The sequence below is a fragment of the Dermacentor andersoni genome, chromosome 5, assembly GCF_023375885.2.
Source record: "Dermacentor andersoni chromosome 5, qqDerAnde1_hic_scaffold, whole genome shotgun sequence".
Lineage (NCBI taxonomy): Eukaryota > Metazoa > Arthropoda > Arachnida > Ixodida > Ixodidae > Dermacentor > Dermacentor andersoni.
The window spans coordinates 165,238,721-165,262,166 of NC_092818.1; the positions used below are offsets into that span (position 1 = coordinate 165,238,721).

The 23,446-nt window shown below is 44.8% G+C and overlaps 1 protein-coding gene across 1 annotated transcript in view; it reads right to left on the reverse strand.

Annotated features, from left to right (window-relative positions):
- Positions 1–8,322: 8,322 nt before the first annotated feature.
- Positions 8,323–23,446, reverse strand: part of TBC1D23 (TBC1 domain family member 23) — a 51,246-nt gene continuing 36,122 nt past the window's right edge. The window contains exon 17 of the mRNA XM_050179145.3: positions 8,323–14,766. Coding sequence (XP_050035102.2) covers positions 14,763–14,766 — 4 coding nt within the window. The 3' untranslated portion in view covers positions 8,323–14,762. The remainder of the gene's footprint in view (positions 14,767–23,446) is intronic.

The window sequence follows — 23,446 nt, forward strand, 5'->3', positions numbered from 1 at the left end:
CGCCGGCCATACCGGCCGCTGCCATGCTGGTAGTATGTTCACGTTTATCCCGCGGCCAGCTGTCCGAGTGTTCGATTTTGGAAACTTCGGGCAGCTCCGGGTTGTCTTAGGATCCCAGCTCTCGTGATTCCGAAAATCGAAGAAGCCCATTTGTGTAGCAGGCCTGACGCGGAACGTCAATGCGAAGTGGAACACGCTGCGGGAAATTTTTTGCTTGAGATGAAAGCGCCCGAGTCAGATTGACGATGCTGATTGACCAGTTGAAAAGATTTGAAGTGCCGTGGCCGTGCGTTGGCCTAAACGTTTGCTAATGTTGCTGCATAATATGAGCTACACAAGTTTCTGTCCAATCTTTACAATAGTCAAGCTATTTCAAAAGTAGCCAAAAAAGTAGCCAAGTAGCCAAGGTAATTTTTTCCCGCCAACAGCCTCAAAAAGTAGCCAATTTGGCGCAATGTAGCCAAATCTGGCAACCCTGAGTCTCTACACCGTAATTGCGTATGACAATAAAATTGTTCATACGCAATTGCGAAGCTAATCGAGTGCGTTACATTCATCATTGAGTCTCTACACTGTGGAAGAGGGACGGGGAGGGAAAGGGCTGATGAATGATGATGGTATAAGGAAGAGATGCGTATATACAAATGCAGAGTTGTGGCCTCTCTAATGCCGGCCGTCCAGCCCAGTGGCTTGGAGAAAAGCTATAGCGGCTCTTGTTAACAAGGCTGCGCTGTGTGCATTAGGCCAAGGACTTAAAAGAAACTCGTCCGATAGTGGTCCGTCATAGATCTTTGCAATGGAAGAGACAAGTTGCTGTCGTTCTTGCGCGTAGGCGGGACACACACAAAATATATGTTCAAGTGTTTCTTACTGCTGCAAGATGAATGACAAAATATTGGATGCCAATGCTAAGACAAGGAAGAGAAAAGCTGAAACTCTGCGCAATAAGGCAGCTGTTTCCTTGTAAATAGCTGCAAGAATGTTTTATATCCCTTTTCTAAACTTATTAGAGTTGTTGTAAATTAGTGGACTACGGTAATTAATGCGTCGAAAGCGAAATCGTTCGTTTACGCATAATCTAGATTGGAATAAGTACATGTGTCCCCAATAAAATTGTTCATACGCAATTGCGAAGCTAATCGAGTGCGTTACATTCATCATTGCCACGCCATAAAAGCCATAAGTAGAGAATACGGAAGGAAATGTTCTTATGGATTCAATTTATTTGAAGTAATAGGTATGGAAGTATGAGGTATAATAAATAATAACTCACAAAAAACGCACATTACAAAGACGACAAAGTGCGACGCTATAAAGAGCTGCTGGTATCAATACCTGCACAAGCTTTACAAAGCTGCTTTGTATCTGTGCCTCTAAATAAATGCTTTGTAAGGTGTCTGCTGCTCATTCCGCAATTTCGACTGAAGAAAAAGTGTGGAGTGGTCAATGGAAGCATACTGCTGCTAGGTGAACCAAGCCACGATCCCTTCATTCAACCCGTATCCCCAAGCGCGCCGCCGGCCTCTTCTCCGTGACGTACGTCACTCGCCGAGCACTCAGGCCTTCTGGTCTAGGATATGTTGCTCTAGGCACTACGGAGGAGGTTTCTTAGCGCGTGTTGCATGCGTTTGTTCCCAAGACATGTACGCTCCGCCGCTGGCTGCCCGCGCGGTGAGGCAGTGGGCACGGACGCCCCATTGTGTGATCGCTGTGTCTGAAGGGGCAAGGTTCTGACTGGTGTTGTATAAGTCGCGGGTCGCGTTTTTCGTCGCGACGATTGATTGCATTTTTTACAGGCACTGCTACAGGATGGCACATGTAACCGGCAAACGGAGGCCTCGGGAGAGCACCTGACGTTATTATAAAGCAGGCGGCGCAGGATCTCCAGGGCACCGAAGGGGTCGCGGGGGGATTGTGTCCCCGTTGCTGCTTTGGTGTCCTGGAGGCGCCGCCAATAATGCCAAATAATGAGACGTTGTTTCAATTTGTTAAAAAAAAAACACCATTGAATAAATATAATCACGTCCAGCCGACATTGTTGCGGCAAAAAAAAGACATTGTTGCGGCACCGCGAGTTGTCGCATGGTGAAGGTTAAATTTGGTTACTTCTTTTACGGAAAGTAATGGCCCATGGGACGCTTCAGGTGCTGGACACTCTTATTATATTATTGCGATAGCAATTATATGTACTCTCCAGGCGCAATACTGCAGTCACCCTCATGTTCCGTACTAAAGTCCTATGCGATAACATCATGACAGCGTGCCGCATGCTGTATGTGCGTGTGAAAGTGTAGGGGTGTGATGATGACATGGGTGAGCCGACTATGGTGGCCGTCATTTCTGCGCAAGGGAGAAAAGCACGCCACCTTCCGTCACGCGATACATCAGGGGGAGTGGATGGAGGGTCGGAGGCCTTAGGATTCTGTGATCTGCGATTGTGCAACATGTTTATTCGTTTTGTGTGATGCATTATACAACTAAATTTTTCTTAGATACGTAGATTTATTGGAGACTTACACATATATTTAAATACCTTGTTGCGAGGTATTGTGTATACATGCAGTGAACTTTGTTTCCAGTAACACTTTTTTGCCCTTTATTAAGCTATTATATTATTAAGCTATTATTTATTATTGCCCTTTACAGGCCGCCATTGGAATATGAACCTGGCAACGTTTAACGCTAGAACGTTATCTAGTGAGGCGAGTCTAGCAGTGCTATTGGAGGAATTAGAGGGCAGTAAATGGGATATAATAGGGCTCAGTGAAGTTAGGAGGCCAAAAGAAGCATATACAGTGCTAAAAAGCGGGCACGTCCTGTGCTACCGGGGCTTAGCAGAGAGACGAGAACTAGGAGTCGGATTCCTGATTAATAAGAACATAGCTGGTAACATACAGGAATTCTATAGCATTAACGAGAGGGTGGCATGTCTTGTTGTGAAACTTAATAAGAGGTACAAAATGAAGGTTGTACAGGTCTATGCCCCTACATCTAGTCATGATGACCAGGAAGTCGAAAGCTTCTATGAAGACGTGGAATCGGCGATGGGTAAAGTCAAAACAAAATACACTATACTGATGGGCGACTTCAATGCCAAGGTAGGCAAGAAGCAGGCTGGAGACAAGTCAGTGGGAATATGGCATAGGCTCTAGGAATAGCAGGGGAGAGGTATTAGTAGAGTTTGCAGAACAGAATAATATGCGGATAATGAATCCCTTTTTCCGCAAGCGGGTTGGCCGAAAGTGGACGTGGAGGAGCCCGAATGGTGAGACTAGAAATGAAATCGACTTCATACTCTGCGCGAACGCTGGCATCATACAAGATGTAGACGTGCTCAGCAAGGTGCGCTGCAGTGACCATAGGATGGTAAGAACTCGAATTAGCCTTGACTTGAGGAGGGAACGGAAGAAACTGGTACATAAGAAGCCAATCAATGAGTTAGCGGTAAGAGGGAAACTAGAGGAATTCCGGATCAAGCTACAGAACAGGTATTCAGCTTTAACCCAGGAAGAGGACCATAGTGTTGAAGCAATGAACGACAATCTTATGGGCATCATTAAGGAGTGCGCAATAGAAGTCGGTGGTAACGCTGTTAAACAGGAAACCAGTAAGCTATCGCAGGAGACGAAAGATCTGATCAAGAAACGCCAATGTATGAAAGCCTCTAACCCTACAGCTAGAATAGAACTGGCAGAACTTTCCAAGGTAATCAACAAGCGTAAGACAGCGGACATAAGGAACTATAATATGGATAGAATTGAACAGGCTCTCAGGAACGGAGGAAGCCTAAAAGCAGTGAAGAAGAAACTAGGAATAGGCAAGAATCAGATGTGTGCGTTAAGAGACAAAGCCGGCAATATCGTTACTAATAGGGATGAGAGAGTTCAAGTGGCTGAAGAGTTTTATAGAGATTTATACAGTACCAGTAACACCCACGACGATAAGGTGAGAGAGAATAGGCTAGAGGAACTTGAAATCCCACAAGTAACACCGGAAGAGGTAAAGAATGCCTTGGGAGCTATGCAAAGGGAGAAGGCAGCAGGGGAGGATCAGGTAACAGCAGATTTGTTGAAGGATGGTGGGAACACTGTCCTAGAAAGATTGGCCGCCCTATATACACAATGCCTCATGACCTCGAACGTACCGGAATCTTGGAAGAACGCTAACATAATCCTAATCCATAAGAAAGGGGACGCCAAAGACTTGAAAAATTATAGACCGATCAGCTTACTGTCCGTTGCCTATGAAGTATTTACTAAGGTAATCGCAAATAGAATCAGGAATACCTTAGATTTCTGTCAACCAAAGGACCAGGCAGGATTCCGTAAAGGCTACTCAACAATAGACCATATTCACACTATCAATCAGGTGATAGAGAAATGTGCGGAATATAACCAACCCTTATATATAGCCTTCATTGATTACGAAAAAGCATTTGATTCAGTCGAAACCTCAGCAGTCATGAAGGCACTACGGAATCAGGGTGTAGATGAGCCATATGTAAAGATATTAGAAGATATCTATAGCGGTTCCACAGCCACCGTAATCCTCCACAAAGAAAGCAACAAAATCCCAATAAAGAAAGGCGTCAGACAGGGAGATACAATATCTCCAATGCTATTCACAGCATGTTTACAGGAGGTATTTAGAGACCTGGAGTGGGAAGAATTAGGGATAAAAGTTGATGGAGAATACCTTAGCAACTTGCGATTCGCTGATATTGCCTTGCTTAGTAACTCAGGAGACCAATTGCAATGCATGCTGACTGACCTGGACAGGCAAAGCAGAAGGGTGGGTCTGAAAATTAATCTACAGAAAACTAAAGTAATGTTTAACAGTCTCGGAAGAGAACAGCAGTTTACGATAGGTAGCGAGGCACTGGAAGTGGTAAGGGAATACATCTACTTAGGGCAGGTAGTGACCACGGATCCGGATCATGAGGCTGAAATAACCAGAAGAATAAGAATGGGCTGGGGTGCGTTTGGCAGGCATTCTCAAATCATGAACAGCAGGTTGCCACTATCCCTCAAGAGGAAAGTGTATAACAGCTGTGTCTTACCAGTACTCACCTACGGGGCAGAAACCTGGAGGCTTACGAAAAGGGTTCTGCTGAAATTGAGGACGACGCAACGAGCTATGGAAAGAAGAATGATAGGTGTAACGTTAAGGGATAAGAAAAGAGCAAATTGGGTGAGGGAACAAACGCGGGTAAATGACATCTTAGTTGAAATCAAGAAAAAGAAATGGGCATGGGCCGGACATGTAATGAGGAGGGAAGATAACCGATGGTCATTAAGGGTTACGGACTGGATTCCAAGGGAAGGGAAGTGTAGTAGGGGGCGGCAGAAAGTTAGGTGGGCGGATGACGGTTAAGACGTTTGCAGGGACAACATGGCCACAATTAGTACATGACCGGGGTAGTTGGAGAAGTATGGGAGAGGCCTTTGCCCTGCAGTGGGCGTAACTAGGCTGATGATGATGATCTTCGCATTACTAATGCACGAGGGTAATTCAAATGAAGGTGAGCCAAACCACCCCGTGCAATAATGGTTCGGTTCATTATCTATGAGGCATGCGCACAGCACACAGACATCTCTCATTTACAAAAGTGACAAACAGGTGTGAGGATAAATGTTATTTAATGCTCTCATACTCTGGGTTGAACATGGTTGGGTGACATAATGGACGCTCCAAAAGTTGAACAGCGTGGTGCCATGAGATTTTTGACAGCTGAAGGCGTTTCCTAAAAAGAAATTAGTCACCGTATGGCTGTCATGTACATTGAACAGTGCATTTCATTGGCCACTGCGAAGCGTTGGAGCAAATGGTTCAAAGAAGGACGTGAAAGTTACAAAGACGATCCAAGACCGGGCCAAAGCCACCATGCAATCACCCCCAACAGAATTCCAAAGGTTGATGAGCTGGCAGAGCGTGTGAACATCAGTCATGGTTCGTTTCACACTATAATTCATGAGCATCTCGGTTACCGGCTTTTGTGTGCGCAATGGATGCCCAAGATTTTGAACCACTGTCAGAAGATGGAAAGGTTCGGCACTGCCTTGACTAATCTGATCCGGTATCACAATGAGGGTGATGACTTCTCTGCAATTGTGACCAGAGATGAATCAGGGTGCCACTACTATGAGCCTGAAACACGAGGGCAAGCTTACAGTGGAAACGTTGGAATTCACCACTCCCAAAGAAAGCAAAGGCCGTCATTTCCGCCAGAAAGGTGTTGTTGACTTTTTTTCAATCATCAGGGGCCATTATTGATTGAATTTGCTAAACCTGGAGAGACTATCAATAATTTCCGATATTGTTAAATGCCAAATCGGCTGCGTATTGCAATCAAGAACAAGCGATGTGGAAAATTGGCAAATGGGCTAATCTTGCTCCACAACAATGCCCGTCCCCACGTTGCTGATGTGGTTAACACAAAACTGGCAAAGTTCAAGTAGGAAACATTGCAACATCCGCTGTACAGCGCAGACCTGTCGCCTTGGGACTTCCACATTTTGGGGAAATTGAAGAAACAGCTCTAGGGAACCAGATTCGTGTCGGACGATGACGTGAAAGAGTCATTTACAAGACTTCTTGAAGTAGCAACCGAAGGAGTTTTATAAGACGGGAATCACATGACTCGTTGGTCAATGGGACAAATGTCTAAATGCTCATGGAGACTATTGAATAAAGTACCTCGTTCGTCATATATTTGCATTTGCTCACTTTCATTAGACTCGCTCTTATACATTTTGGAGAACTCCTGCTTTTTATATTAGCTCTCTGTTGAGACTATAATTTCAGTGCAATTACTCGCAATACATGACTGGCGACAGCTGCTCCTGCACAATACATTGGAACAAAGGATAGCGTCACTGAGATTTTTTCCTGGTGGTTGCATATGTACAAAAATGTAAAAAAACTTCTTGAATGACAAAGTTTCATTAAAATATTTGTCCTCAACTTGTTAATTTCATTGCCTTTACATTTTTCATATCAGCGGCATGCACTGCTGTGCTGGTTTTGAACTGATATAGTTCTAAAGTTAGTGTGATATTTTTTTTACTTATTAAATAGACAAAAAACATGGAAGCGTTGATATCAGTTATTTCGGGCACAATTTCTGGGGCATACGAGCACATTCTTTTATGAAAAAATACATATTTTACTTCTCTTGACAGTGCGTAGCGTTTAAGAATTCGTTTGCAGCATCTTTGGAACTGGCAATGCAGTTATTATTCATGTATTTGATCCCTTGACAAATTTTATGAGGAGGAGGCCGAGCTGCAACGTGAGCCCCCCCACCCCCCGAACGATATGGCTCAGCCGCACATGGCTACACGCTGGAAGGTCCACCGCCCATGTGCTCGGGTCCGTGGTGTCGCAACGCACCAAACGCCTGCTAACGCAGACGCCCCTGCGGGGGCAATCACGTTTCCATTTCTTGTTTTTGTGTATGTGGTTTCTTCAAAAACTGTACCTACTAATAGCTGCCAGCAATGCTTCAAATAATATTTATAACAAGACTTGTGTGCCGTTTGTCATTACGTTCTTCCGAGTGATTTCACTTACGTCCGAAACATCTGTGACCAGGAGACCATTGTCTGTGTTAGTTGCTTGTGGATGTTACCAGTAAAATACCGAATTAAGGCTGCTTCCTCCCCCCCCCCCCAAATTAAGTTACTGCAAAAATTTAGCAGTCTTTAGTACTACTGCAGCCTTTGATTTTTTTTTTCATCTGTCACAACAGCATAATTATACCTTTCGGCCACATATGCACACCTCAAAGCCAGAAGAAAACCACCTAGCAGGCACTGCTGCAAAAATAGGATTGGTTGTCAGAAAATGTTTTACAATTCTCAGGTGCATGGTTCACTGGCAGCAACGTCTTCTTAACACATTGATTGTTGTAACAATACATAGTCTTGTTGCAACACGACAGTCAAAGGCTTGTACCTAATCATGTTTCTCATGCTCAACATGCCACAGCAGTACGCACACTTGGAGCATCCAGGTCACTCGCGGCGGTGGATAACAATGGCCTCAGGAAGTAGCACAAAATGCCAAGAATCAAGTGGTAGTAAAGAAATGAAAAAAATATCAATGAAAATACACAAGATACATAAGCGAAAAAATTGTCTAAAGGATGCTGTGTTGAAAAAATAGTGTGCCGGATGTGTCATGCCTTGTGTTTTCAAAAAATACTGTAGAAACACTATGAATCAACCATCTGAATAAATAGAACCTCTTCATAGAAAGACACCAACAGCTTACTGCAACACTCTAATAAGTACAATTGTACTCCAATAAGTACAAGGCAAAGAGCTTCCACTGACACTTTATTGAATGTACAAGAAGGCTATAAATTGTACAGCAGAACACATAGCCATCTAACACTATCAACATATATAAAATACTATTTACATCTTACCAACAAAAAGATAAAACCAAAAGCGAAATCTGACCCCGACAGAGGCTTCTTACTTGAGTAACAATCACATGCGCAGCATCTGCCAAACATTTAGTTGTACAACTTTTGGTCAATTTCAACTATGTTGCACATCTACAAGCATACAACATTCAACCTCAGTCAACACAGGCTTTGCCAAAACCGCCCAAAGAAATTTTCCAGGGCTGTCAAAGGGACGGAAGGTGTGAAACAGTATTTCCTCAATATCTCAAGCGAAAATGTCCACAGACTATAAATTAACACTTTATATAAGCACACCACTATAAAAGACACTAAAGGCAAATATTAAAAGACAAGCTAAAGTGATAGATGAGTACTCTGAAACCTCCAAGGTGTCACCATTATTGAGGACACTGCTTTTATAAGAAAATGACAAGCATAGAATAGGGTCAATGCCACCTCTGAAAATAACCTCTCCCCAATGACATAGTCTGTACAAATATAAATATATAATTGGTATATAGTAGCCAACCAAGTAAAATAAGATAGTGACATTGTGTTTGAACATAAAGAAAATGCACTCTGGCTAATTTTGAAGGATTTCTCACCAAATACACCAATTCTACTCTTTCATTTTACTCTGTCAGAGCTATAAGCCTTCTGACTGGCCAAAGGCTGCAGCATCCAGTCACCCAAATTTCCAAAATCCTATGACAGGCCAATGCGCGGATGATGTGTGACCACCCATATGCTGTCTATAATCACAATTTATTAAATGACTAGGTAATCTTTTCGTGCAGAAGAAAAGCCGAGTGATTTTCAAATCGCAATCTTTCACTTAGGCTACGGTTAATATTTGCCTCTAGTGCCCCTTCCAGAATGTGTCAAAACAGGCCATTCATGCAAGCTCTATTTGCTACAGCAATGTGCTCAAATCATATCTGTATACCATAAGAAGTACCGGAATAATGTACACCAGACATTCTTTTGTGCACCTCCTTATGAAGAACTCAAGTTAGTACAATACACCAAGAGGAAAGTAAAATAATAATTCTAAGCATACAGAACAGTCGTATCATTGTGGTTAAACGCGAGTAATATCTAAAGGGAACCTGAAAAGAAACATTAAACCAGTTAGGCAGGCAATCTTCCAAATTATATTTGCATTTATGTAATATAAAATGGTTGATTATAAGTGCAGAAAATAAATACTAAAGTCCTCTTTATTAATTAAGCACCAAAACCTTAGCACCTATCTGATGTCATAGATTTCCGAGTGTTTTTGCATATTTGGTGCATTTGTACACGGAAAACATGCCAAAATGTTGCCAGTTTGAATCATTGCTTACTTTCAAGTGTAGTGTAACTCCTCCTAATACATGAATAATTAGCCAACCCGCAACACATGGTGTAAAAATGTATGACATCATGGACAGCTATTTCAATGCACTTCCAATGCCCGTTTTCTGTTTTCAGACCCTTTCTGGCTCACAATAATTAGCTCATGCTATAAATAATCCGCTCTATATTCCAGAGGCACAATATACAAAGGTAACTGCACATAATATTTCTCTTCAGCATCCCTTTAAAACGTGCACTTCAACCATGGGAATGTGTTCATTGGTCCTTTTCTCTAGGTGACTTGGAACGTAAATGCTCGATTCATTGATTTCCACAAACAATTGCTGCAGACATAAATAATAAAGCTTCTGCACGAAAATGAAGGAACACGGCACATAATGCAGCAGCAGTAGCGAGATAACCGGCTTCTTAAGATCACCACATGTACACATTACAGCAACTACGGCACTGACAATATTACAAGAATATACACAAAACTTAGTTTGTCCAGTAGTAACTTGTGCTTTGTCAACCACATGCTGCAGAATCATAATGCACAAAGAAATTTCACTTAAAGGGGCCCTGAACCACCCCTCAGGCTTGGTGAAATAACATAGTATGCGGGTAGCATACGCTGTTGAGAACATCTCAGCCAAGTTCTGCTGTCGTATGCGGTCCGTGGAGCTCGCAAGCGGAGTGCGAAGTCACCTTTTTCTCAAACGCTCTCGTTTCAAAAACCCCATGCTCCTCGCTCTATTTCGTCATAAAGCACACTCCAATACGCGGCTGCTATTGGTCGTTGCGCTCGGCTACACCGTGGCCGCAGCGAGGTGCCGCCACAAGTCCAATGTCTAAGTGCACTGCGGCTCTCTGAGGACAGCCGTGTTTGGCTTACGTTTAGCACGGCATGGGCACCAAATCGGAAATTTGAACTGCGCGCCACGGTGACGTCTCCGCCGTGGCCTTCGCAGTGCAAGGTATTGGAGGAGGAAGGGTCACACAGCTGAGGCCATGTTTGATTGCCAATAATTCCGCTTCTGCTGAACGCATTGAAGTACTTTTTGCAGCAAAGTGATTCTGATATAGCCTACCTTCCCTTCAAATGTCTTTCTCCACTTCGATAAAAAGTGGTTCAGGGGCCCTTTCCTTTAATGGGCTTTAGACAAAAAGCTTGTAGAAGAGAGTGAAACCATAGGGTGGTATAAACAATAAACAACTCGTTAAAAAAGAATAGGTCTGGACGATATGGTTTACAGTATGCCATCTCCTGTGCTTGGCAAACATTAGAAACATAAATAAAACACAGAGCCCTCATTTACCTAATGTTATTTCTTTACAATGATACACCTTAATTGCAATTAGACTCCTTTTGCGACAAACTTGAAGGGATCTGAATTCAAGCTGCACCTGTAGACGTGTAGCCTCTCATTTGTTGCTCTCAGGCACCTTTGTGCAAGGCCTGTGCGCATGACTTTGAGCAAAAAAAAAAAAAAAAAAAAAAAGAGAAGATGGGGGAATGGGGAAGTAAACATTGCATTTCCACAATTGATTTGGCAATACATATTAATTGAAAACCCTCGAACACATTACAACATCCTGCTCAGGTTTTGAAAAATTGTTAGGGGTATGTGAATAGTAGCTTTTGAGACCGAATTGAATACAAACCAAATAGTGCCAGAAACGAATTAAACCAAATAGTTTGCATAATAGTTTGAATAATATACAGCCTTATCACCAGCAATATCAAACAATTCTCACATTGAGGTTTTGATGACACTAGAAAGTTTCTGTCATTCTGTCAGGCACATTAAAATGCATGCTCTATTTTAAATGCACAAAGGGAGCCTTAAGAATAACTAAAAAGTTTGCTCACAAACTCGGCGCTCTTCTGAGCACATGCGGTCATGCATTATCAGATTAAGTTTGATTAAGTTTAGAAACGCAGCCTTGCGGCCCAAATAACATTTGTGTATGCCTCCACGCCCAAACCAGAAATGTGGGTCATCTGCGGCGAAGGCAGAGAGAGCGAAAGAAAAGAGGCCCTTTTTTCTCTATTTCCAATGGTCGCAGCAGATGCACAGTGCCACTATTGTATCGAGTATGCTGCAAAGAAATGCCTTCATATTTAATACGACAGGAGGACACATGTGCGGCATCTATATATAGTAAAATAATACCCATTGCCTAATGCTCCGTCTAAACAAATTTTTTTTAATGTTGATCATGGTTTTTTACCGATAAAGCCTGGCTCCCTGAGAGACAGCATGCTCTGGTACATTACGCCTGCTGTTCAAGGGATAAATGTCATTGTATTTTTGCTTCAATTTCATGTTTGATCATGCACCGTTGACGACATGAAATATTCTAGAACTATTAGAAAAATATTCGAGTTTTCGTATAGCAACTATTCAATTCGAGGACAGAATCGAATAGGGGAGCATTCAATTCATTAATCAAAAGTTTCGAATATTCGGACACCCCTAAATATTGCATTTCATAGCCTTTCTGATAGCGTTAGTCTGCTAAAGTGAATCTTCTGGAGTACACAGCTGCAATTTGGATTACCAGTTAGTCATGTCTCAAATCCGGCTGCAATTTGGAATCCTGACAGTTGGCACAATGAAACAGCATTGGCCCCGAATCACAGCAACCACACTAATGCATCATAAATTTAGGTTACATGGAATCCCATTAATAATCTGCAGTGAAATCTTATAAAGATAAAGTATGCGACATCATTCACAGATCTTGTGCCTATTTAACTCTGTACATACAGAACAACATTGCCTTTTGTTTTCAATGACCTGCTCCAACATTGAAGAGGATAGAGTTATGTAGAACAAGTGGAAGAAAGGGGAACAGCACCACCAGGGAATAAGTTTCAATTCTGCACAAAAAGGCGATGAAATGGCAGAGATAGTTTTCTTTATATGCACAATGTATGACAGACGAGCAGGAAGCCTCATAGAACAGAACCCACAAGAAGTATCGCAAGCACTTTTCTCTTTATAAAAGTACTGCTCAATAAACCAAGAATAAAAATATGATACTGGCTGCTATAACGCTCATTTTCGCTGACTGTAAACACTGCAATCAACAATTTAATTTGTGTCGCAACGCTTATCTGTCACAGGAAAACTTGCGACACCAAGAACGAAGGCAGCTGTTCAATGGAGGGGAGTTCAACCTGTCGTGGATTTCGTTAAACATAGTACAACATCAAGATTTACAAGTAATTCTGAAGAGCCCATAACAGCTAATGTAGTAAATGAAAAAGACTTCCAGTTCCTTGACTTCCTCATAGACCTTTCCATCAAGGCTGAAGAACACCCCTCTCCAGACTGTTGCACATGGGTACTATAAACTGCATGTGCTGCCACTGTTCCTAGTACTTTTCGAGCAGGCATTCACGTGAGCTCACAGCAATTCAGAGGGCGTAATGGTAACAACATTTTCAAGTAATCATTTCACAGCACTACCGCCATGCTACAAAGCTTGGGTAATGTCACACTCAAGTTGTGTTGATGAGCGCAAGCGGGCTCTAGTAGCCATAATTAGGCCTCACTATCACCACCAGTGCTGCTTACACTGGCAGTAAAGATCAGTGGCTTTACAAAACATATGCAGCATTGCCAGAGTGCTCTGCAATGATGAGTTGAAGACACGATTAGAGTGTCCTCTTACTATTGTGCGTGTTCCTACATACTGTACTTCATGCGCCATCCCCTCGCTTTCTTCACTGTCAAACCGCACACAGAAAGACCAGTCCTTCTATCTAACTTCAAAGATACAGGCCTGTAAAGCTAGCAAAAAAAAGCGGGGGGGGGGAGTGACCTTCTTTATTTTGCGATTGCTTTGCAGCGTCGTGCATTACACACACTAATTAGGACACTGCTTGCTACAGTCCCTTAAAATTGAAAATAAGACAAGCTTACAAATGGGTTGATGATTGTCACTATTCTTGTTACATAACTGAAATGGTGCTATCAAAGCAGGATTAAGTGCTTTAAATAAATTGTCCAAATATTTGTTATTATGTGTTAGGGGTAGAACATTTACTGGCAGCATAACTACCTAGTACTTTTCCGTGGTCAGTGGTGTGTAGGAGACTAATTCAGCTCTTGCCATATTTTAAGCAAAGAATGATGTAAATTGCCCTAAAATATGTAAATAAAAGAAATTCATGCTGCATTTCCAGAAGTACTGCAGGAAAGCTGGTAAGTATATACCTAGGTATTCTGATTTTGCAGTTCAGGCTCAAAACTACATTTGGCAGCTCCTACTTGAATACTGCACATAAAAGGTGCCGCTAATTTGCATTTCAATGCACTCTGTGTGATTTCATTGACTCCCAGTCTAATTATGCCGCCAGTAGATTTACTATCACCAGATGTGTAGGTACTAAACATATGCCTCTCTGTACTAGGACTCAACAGCGTGAGTGAGACAATCATGCTGGCTAAAGCTAAAAAAAAAAAAAAAAATATTGCCAAAAAATATTAACTGTCGCACCTAAAAGACAAAGCAAAGGTACTTTGTTCTACATTAATGATCATTGTGCAACAAAACGAGTGCAATCCATTTTGAAGAACACACCATATGAACTCCTGTTGCAAAATATGCAAGTTTCACGTACACAAAACAAGTTGCGCAACAATCTTTCTGCCACATTTTCATTGATCTACAATTTGCCTACTATGAACACATTTGCAGTACAATAGAAACAGGCAACTAACAAGTAGCTGTTAGTATGCATTCTGTCCAGTTACTTCAAAGCGCACTCTCAAGCAGGCATAAGGAAAACATTCCTAAAGAATGCAAGTAGGTTTAAGCTCAAGAAAAAAGAGCCAGTTAAGACGTCAATATAATGTCATTGCTGTAAAAGAAAAATGTGCTCGCAGTGTTGCACCATCACAATCTTGCCATGGTGCAGCATTTGGCTCGTGGTGGACTGCTGGCTGTTTTTGCTTGATCCCATTTATGCTGACCTCAAATGGTCACAGTGATCCCATTACCTGCAAACAAAAATAAGTGCACTGAAGACCTGAGTAATCCAGAGGGCAAAATTATAGCTGGCTGGGTTAGGCATGCGACATGTTTGCATCGTAGCACCACGAACATACCACATTTTAAAACTTAAGAGGTTGAACGATTCAAAGCAATTCATGGGCTATGGGACACAGCACACCATAGTAGGAGACTCCAGATGAATTTCAAAAGCCTGTGCCTGCTTGACGTGAACCTAAACCTAAGTGCACAAGCACATTTGCATTCCACCCCCACTGAAACGCAGATGCCACAGCCGCCACAGTTGAAACCACGACATGTGCAGCAGTAGAACACCATAGCTACTGAGCCACCACAAATGGTGAACACACCCTATTTGTAGAAATACAATGAGGCAGCAAGTTATCAGGCAAAGAAGAACTTTAGATGAGTGCAAATTAAAAAAAATAAATAAGAAATTAAATTCTACATGCCAAAACCACAATCCAATTATGAGGCATGCCGTAATGGGGAACTCTGAATTAATTTTGACCGCCTGGGGTTCTTTAATGTGCACCCAATGCGTGGTACACAGGTGTTTTTACATTTTTCCCCCATCGAGGTGTGGCTGCTGTGGCAGGGATTTGATCCTGCGACCTCACGCTTTGCAGCGCAACGCCAAAGCCACTAAGCAACCACAGAAGGCAAGAGCGCAATACCATAGCCATGGGCTCAAAACATACTGTTTTCCCTATTTCTCTGCAGTGTGACACACTAGAGAGACTTGCGCTCGCACAGGTGCGCATTGTGGTAACAAAGAGGCCTTTTCAGTGTCCTAAAGCGTTCCAACATTACCCCGACACACTGGCACGAGTGGACCAGACACATATGGGGAGATCACTTTTATGTTTTACATAATCCTTAAACGTTCCCTGTGGCAGGTGGCAGAATTTTTGTCCTTGAGTTGGATTATTCAAAGAATCAGGCAATACTAGGGAGATATCAAAATGCACATTCAGCAAATTAACACAAATTCACTAATTAACTTCCTAAGTAATTACTTTACGGCTCATATTCGAAGTTATGGAATGTAGGCGGTAAGTATGTCATCTTTAGGATGACACCAGTTTCTAGACATTACCATACTTACTCAAATCTAACACACACTTTTTTTTCCAATAAGATGGATCCAAAAATTGCATGCTTGTCAGAATCGAGTACGACCCTAAATCTGCATTACCTCTACATTTAAAAATGGTCGCCTCATATGCGCTTAGAGCATAGCCACTGTAGCTTCCTCCAAGTGCAATTCAATCAATAGTGTGTGTGCTTATGTTAGTCCACCAACCATCTTGATGTTTTCTGCGTTTCCTCTATCAGCATGGATTGGATTGAATTGGAGTGAACTTTATTTATGCCTGCAGTTGGGTGCTTGCGCGCCCCGACGAGGGCCTACGTCATCTACGAAGTTACTCGGCGCGGGTTTCTGCTCGCCATTGCCGGCTCGCTGGGTCCCTCCCTTTCGAGCGCCTCGAAGACCTGCTGGATGGCCCAGAGCTGTTCGTCTCGGTCATAGCTCTTCGCGGCTGCCTCGAGCCGCGGTGGGAGCGTTCTTGATTTTGCATCTTCTGGATTTTTAACGCAGTCCCACAAGATGTGCATGTAGTCTGCGGTCTCCCTCCGGCAGACTCTGCACTTATCGGTCAGGTATGTCTCAGAGTACATCAGTCTCGGGCTCGGTCGCGATCCGGTCTGGAGCTGTCTCAGTACTACCGCCTCCGCTCGACTTAGCCTCGGGTGCGGGGGTGGGAGAGTCCTGCGAGCCAGGCGGTAGGCCTTCGTTATTTCATTTTAATCCGTCATGCGGTCCTTGGTTCCGAACCACGTCAGATGGTCTGTCGCCGGGGCGCGGTTGGTTAGCTCTCGCGCCGCTGCGTGTGCCGTCTCATTGTGGTTCTCATTGTGTTCCGACGCGTCGCCCGCATGCGCCGGGAACCACTTGAGTCATACTTTTCGTTCTTGTAGTTTGACCGCTCGCAGCATGCGCTCAGCCTCCCTGCAGATTTGGCCTTTGGCGAAGTTTCGCACTGCCTGTCTCGAGTCACTCAGCACCGTGTGGCAGTCTGCGTCGGCGATGGCCAGGGGGATGGCTACCTCCTCCGCTTGTTCCGCTCTGGCGCTTCTCACGCTCACTGCCGTCCTCGTGGCGCCGGTTGACGCCTCTATGACGACCGCTGCGAAGGCGTTTTGTTGGTATTCGGCCGCGTCCACGTACCACGCGTATTCGTCGTTGGCATGCTGGTCGATGAGAGCCTTGGCCCTCGCCGCTCTTCTTCCCTATCAGCATGGAAGTGCCTACTGCGAAGACATGCCAAGTTCATCCTAATGCCACAATTAAAAGGAAAGTGATCACGTGTGCGGAGTGTTGCGACGCTTGTTTCTTGAATCTCAACCGGCGTTACTAGTGGGTAGCGTGGCGTTGTCAGCGGGCTGCAGGCGTCCAGCAGACCATGGCGACCAGGCAAGGACAAGACAATTTCTAGTCCGAAACTTGCACTGTTTATTCAAAGGTTGGAGAAGGATAAGAAGAAGAGAATGGATGAATTCAAATGTACATTGCGGGGCCCCTTAAATAGGGCCATTAATATTGTAGGCGGGATCTTGCTCACGTCAACGTCACATGACATGCACTGAGTCCCTTCGGTGCTTGGCGGCTGCTCCCACTTTCTTAGGCGACGTTGCACTTGCTTGCCTCCGCTGGTGGCAATTCACGGGTCGGGGATTGTAGGCGGCTGATCCTTTCTTCTAGGTGACGTTGCCCGGGCTTGCCTCTGGTGGCAACCTGCGGGTCCGGGATGGGCGGCTGATCCTCGCTCCTAGGAGACGTTGGTTTGCGGAAAGGGCCTCCCCAGAGTCGGACAAATCGCGGAAAGGGTCTCTCCTAGAGTAGCACAGTTTGTGAAAAGGATTCTCCCCTTGGTCGCAGACACACTAAGGGGCCTGTAAACACTGCGGGGCACCCGCCAGACCGGCAACCACTTGAGACAACCATAGCAAATTAGGAATCCATCCTCTGTTTTGGTTGAACAGGGTCTTTCGAGCATCCTTTTTGCTCTGGGTGTTACACGCCAACCCTAACAGCATCTCCGGCGGGGGAGGAAGATCTCGACGCGTAGGGGCCAGCAGCCACTGGGCAAGGGATTGCCATTTCAGCAGCAGAATTTCCCTCCAGGGTGACGAACCCTTCGTTCGTAGCTGGTAGATTCCTGGAAGTTGTCCATCAATCTTCATGGTGCTCTTGTGTGCCTTTTCTTCCTGGTCCGGTCCGGTGAAACAGGACTTGCAAACCAGTCTCGCAACTTTTCGTATCCTGTTTGGGCAAGCAATAACTTCAGAACAGTGCCGGACCCACAACCACAAAGTAAGCGAGCACAAGGCCACCTTCCCCAAGACACACCAGGCTTTACAAAAAAAAAGAAAAAAAAAAGACCACCACTACTGCTTTCCCATCCCTTTCGCGCATCCTCCCCCCCCCCTCCTAAACACTAAAAACAACCATTTCTTGAAAGTGTTAAGACGTGGCTACTAAAATCAGCTAAAAATCAACTACAAATTCGCAATAATAAAACAAACATATGAAAAAAAATACCACCGTAAAAATGCCATGGAAACCAGAGTGAGCATGAGGCTTTCATTACTCTAGGGGCAACGACTCAGACAGTCAGCATTGCCGTTAAGTTTACCCTTCTTGTAGCGAATATCGAAGGTGTACTGTTGAAGAGCCAAGCTCCAGCGCAAAAGACGACCGTTTTTCGCAGACATGGGTTGCAGCCATGTGAGGGGACAGTGGTCAGTCTCTATGGTAAACCTTGAACCAGCAATATTGCAAGCTAGCTTCTGCACCGCCCATACCAAGCAGGCGCATTTCCTTTTCTGATGCACTGTATGCTTCCTCACGAACTGAAAGCTTTCCACTGGTGTACAGTACGGGGTGTTCATTTTCGTCATCTCTCTTTTGGCAAAGCACCACCCCCATAGCCCGGTCACTGGCATCACACTGAAGAATGAATGGCTTAGAGTAGTCGGGCGCATTCAACACTGGCTGACTCATTAGTGCTTTCTTCAGCATATTAAAAGCCTTTTCGTTTGCGTCATTCCACTTTACCGTTTGCGGTTCTGTTTTTCTGAGAGCATCTGTTATAGAACTTGCAATCTCGGAATAACGCGGAATATATCTTTGGTAATAACCTGCCAAACCAAGGAATGACCTGATGTCCCACTTGGTGCATGGTTGCGGGCAGTTGTCTATTGCGGTCAGTTTAACCTCGGAAGGCCAACGATGGCCTTGCCCTATTACATGACCTAAATAAGCTACCTCCGCGCGCCCTAATTGGCATTTGGGAGCCTTAACAGTTAAGTTGGCCTCTCGTAGACGACACAGCACGGTTCGCAAGTGTTGCATATGGTCGGCCCATAATGAAAAAAAAATTGCTATGTGATCGAGATACGGAAGTGCAAAGTCCTCCATTCCTCGTAGCACCTGGTCCATAAGGCTAGAGAAGCAATACGGCGCATTCTTCAATCCAAAGCTCAAGACTTTCGGACGAAAGGTTCCCAACGGGGAAATAAACGCCGCAAGCCTGCTTGCCCTCTCAGTCAACGGAACCTGCCAATACCCTCTGACTAAATCGAGCGTAGAGATGAAATTAGCACTGCTCACTTTATCAAGCTTTTCCTCGATATGCGGTATTGGATAAGTCTGGTCCTTCGTGATTAAATTGAGCCTGCGATAGTCGATACACGGTCGCGGTTCCTTTCCTGGGACCTCAACCAAGATAAGAGGTGAGGTATAATCACTCTCTCCTGGTTTCATTACACCTAGCTCTAACATCTTGTTTACTTCAGCGGCCATGACTTGACGTTGATAAGGTAAAACGCAATAAACTTTCGAACGAACTGGCTCCGATGAGGTTAACTCGATATCGTGAATGATTGCAGTGATCCTGCCAGGTGTGTCTGAAAATATGTCTTTAAATTCAAACACGAGTTCCCTCAGTTCGGCTCTTTGATTGGGATTCAACTCTGCCTGCTCTACTACCTTGTTAATGGTCTCGTGAATGTCTTTTGCCCCCGTTATTGATGTTAACTCCGAAAAGTCGACAGGCATCTCCTCAGGTTGGTTAAGGGACATGTTCACAATGGCCTCCCTCTGCTGGTAGAGTTTAAGTAGATTGTTGTGGTACACTTGGGGTGTATTTCGTTTTCCCGGTACCGTGATTACGTAGTTTTGTTTCAGACAATTTCTGAGTTATGTCAACTGGTCCTTCCAATTGAACCTGTCGTTTGTTTTTCAATGAGGGTTTCAGGATCATTACCTTCTCCCCAACTTCAAAGCGTTGCGTTCGAGCCATCCTGCCATACTATTGCTTAGCATTGCTTTGGGCCCTGCGCATTTCCTGCCCAGCTAATTCTTGATGTGTGTGGAGTTGGTCTAACAGCTCTAGCACTTGTGCCACAACTGAAGGGTCGTCCGCCCGGCCTTCTCATGCTTCTTGAACAATGCGAAGACGGGACCGAAGGCAGCGACCGTAAACGAGCTCTGAAGGTGAAAACCTGTTGACTCGTGTGGCGCAGTTCGAAGCGCGAACATTGCTGCAAGCAAGCAAACCTCCCAATCGGCTTTGTGCTCATAACAAAGGGCTTGCAAAAGCCGTTCCATGACTGAGTGGACTTTCTCTACCCCGTTAGACTGTGGGTGGTACACTGAGCTATGAATGATTTTAATACCGCACGTTTCCAGAAACGTCGAGGTCAGTGCACTCATAAAAGCGGATCCTTGATCTGACTGGATTTCTGCAAGAAACCCCACTTGCGTGAAGACAGACAAAAGCGCGTTGACAATCTCCACCGAGCTTAGTTCTTTGAGGGGCACCGCCTCTGGGAATTTCGTTGCGGGGCATAGTACAGTTAGAATGTGCCGATAGCCAGACTGCGTTGCAGGAAGTGGTCCCACTGTGTCTAATATGAGCCAGCGAAATGGCTCCGTGATAATGGGAACAAGTATCATTGGCGCTTTAGCCTTATCTCCGGGCTTGCCTATGTGTTGACATGTGTCGCAGCTTCTTACGAATGGTTCCACTTCTCGAAAGCAGCCCGGCCAGTAAAATTCCTGCAGTAAGTGGTCCTTTGTTTTCTGAATGCCTAGATTCCCTGTCCAAAAGCCCCCGTGGACCAGGTGCAGGAGCTGCTCACGATGGGGACGCGGCACCACGAGTTGGTCAAATTGCACTCCCTTTCGACTGACGTACTTTCTATAGAGGACGCCTGCCCTCTTGAGGAACTTTACGTTCTGTTTGGCCACACATTCTTTTGCGGTTCCACAGGGTGGAATCCTTTTCCTGTTCAGCAGTCAACGTGGCAGGGCTCACGTTCAATAACTTTTTTCTGCATTCTGCCTCTCGAGACATTTCAGGCTCCGATGCTTTCCTGGCCTCTTCAATAGCTAGTGCACTTTCCCCAATATCCCCTACAGGGCTGTCCTGTTTGGTGCTGGTTGACGAATCCTCCGTCAAACTTGTTTCCTCGACCACTGGACATTCATATATTGCCTTGGCAGCGAGCTCCCTTGGCTTGGAACGAGTTAGGGCTTGCACTATTCCCTCACTAAACCCAATTCCCCTGCATCGCAGCAAATCCTCAGATTTGTTAGAAAACAAATATGGATACTGAGGCGGGAGATGTGCCGAGACGGCAGCTTCAGTGTCCAGTACTCCAAAAGGTCCTTCGATATGAATCGTGGCCACAGGGAGACAAACACTGGAGGTTTCCATGGCTTGCCTTATCCAAGCACATTCTCCCGTGAACTGGCCTTCTTCCATGTAGGATGGCTGAACCACGTCTTGTGGCTGCCGAGTCGCGAAGCACCCGACACAGTTTGCCGTTTACCATGAGGTCTCGTATGTACGGTTCTAGCAATTTCAGATTTTTCTCATAGCTAGTTAGTGACATCAACATTAGTTTGATATTTTTGTATCCCATGGAGATATGCCCCGGTTGCTGGCTGTTGTAGCAAACTACTGGTTTCTTTGCCTCGAAAGCTTTTTTCTTTTGGCTTTCTGCCCTCTGTTTGGATGACCCCTCCTTTCCCTTGCTGTTCTCGTCACTAATTTTCACTAAATCTAACCTTTCCTTGGATTTATACTGACTCGACTTTGAGCATTCTGGCTTGCTGGGTCTATATTTATTCATCTACTTCTTAGAAGCTTCATTGCCTTCGAACGCACGGCGAGTTACATGCTCCTCAGCGAGATCGGCCACTCTCGTGATAGTGTCCACCCCTGGCCTATCCTGAACCCAATACTTGATATTTTCTGGCAGCTGGCGGTAGAACTGTTCTAAAGCAACACACTGCATTGTCTTTTCGGCGTCGCCAAGTGCACCGTCTTCTCTGAGCCATTCTTTCAGGTTTACGTCCAAGGTGTAAGCGAAATCTGAGTATGACTCACTTTCGGTCTTCTCGACCTCCCTGAATTTTCGCCTGAATGCTTTTGCTGATAATCTATACTTCTTAAGCAGATTCGCAGCTACCTCAGGTGGCAGCAATGTAAGCAAGCGTTGCGGCCACGTGTTTCTCGCAAATTTTGCCTTCTCACACGTGCCCTCAAACTGCACCAGAAAAAGACCTATGTCCCCTCCTACTGCGTAGGGTGCCATAAAGTCTGTCATTCTGCGCTTGCCTTCTCGTGCCTCCGTGCTAGCTTTCAGTATTTTGAGCCTTCTGAAACTCAATATCTAGGTGCCTGATTTCGAGGTTGCACTCTTCTTTGGCCTCACATGCTGCCCGCTCGCGCTCTCCTTTTTCTAGGCGCTTACTCTTCTTTTTCTTCCAGGAGGCGCTTACGCTCTTCCTCCTTATTCGCAATGCTTTCTAGGCATTCCTTCAGTTCATCGTCGTCTGCCCCACTCACTTCGATCGCCTCAATGATCTCAGCCTTTCTCTTTGATTCAGCAATTTGAAGGCCTAATTCTCTGGCCAAGTTAAACAACTCCGGCTTCTTTAGCGCCTTCAAGTTCATGGCTGTTCTTAGTGCTGCTAACTCTTCACTCTGTAACAACCTCGATGTATGCAAAACTTCCATCCACGGTTAAACGAAAATCACTGCTCTGTACTTCCCCAAAAAATGCGTAAAGCCAAGTGATATCTTAGTGAAGAAAAGCCGTGCACTCACCATATGCAGTCATGAATCCTGACACCTTCCTTCTGAACGTTGTCACCAGGACGAAGAGGAGACGATCTCTTAGATGTTGTCCAAAGTTGGGGTCTTCAGGGTAGCATATCTCATCGCTGCCAACCAGTTGTTGCAACGCCTGTTTCTCGAACCTCAACTGGCATTACTATTGGGTAGCGTGGCATTGTTGGCGGGTACAGGCGTCCGGTAGATCATGGCGACCAGGCATGGACGAGACAATTTCTAGTGCGAAACTTGCACTGTTTATTGAATGGTTGGTGAAGGATAAGAAGAAGAGAATGAATAAATTCAAAAGTACATTGCGGGGCCCCTTAAATAGGCCAACTAAAATCGTAGGCAGGATCTTGCTCATGTCAATGTCACGTGACATGCACTGAGTCCCTTCGGTGCTTAGCAGCTGCTCCCACTTTCCTAGGTGGCGTTGCACTTGCTTCCCTACGCTGCTGGCAACATTCGGGTC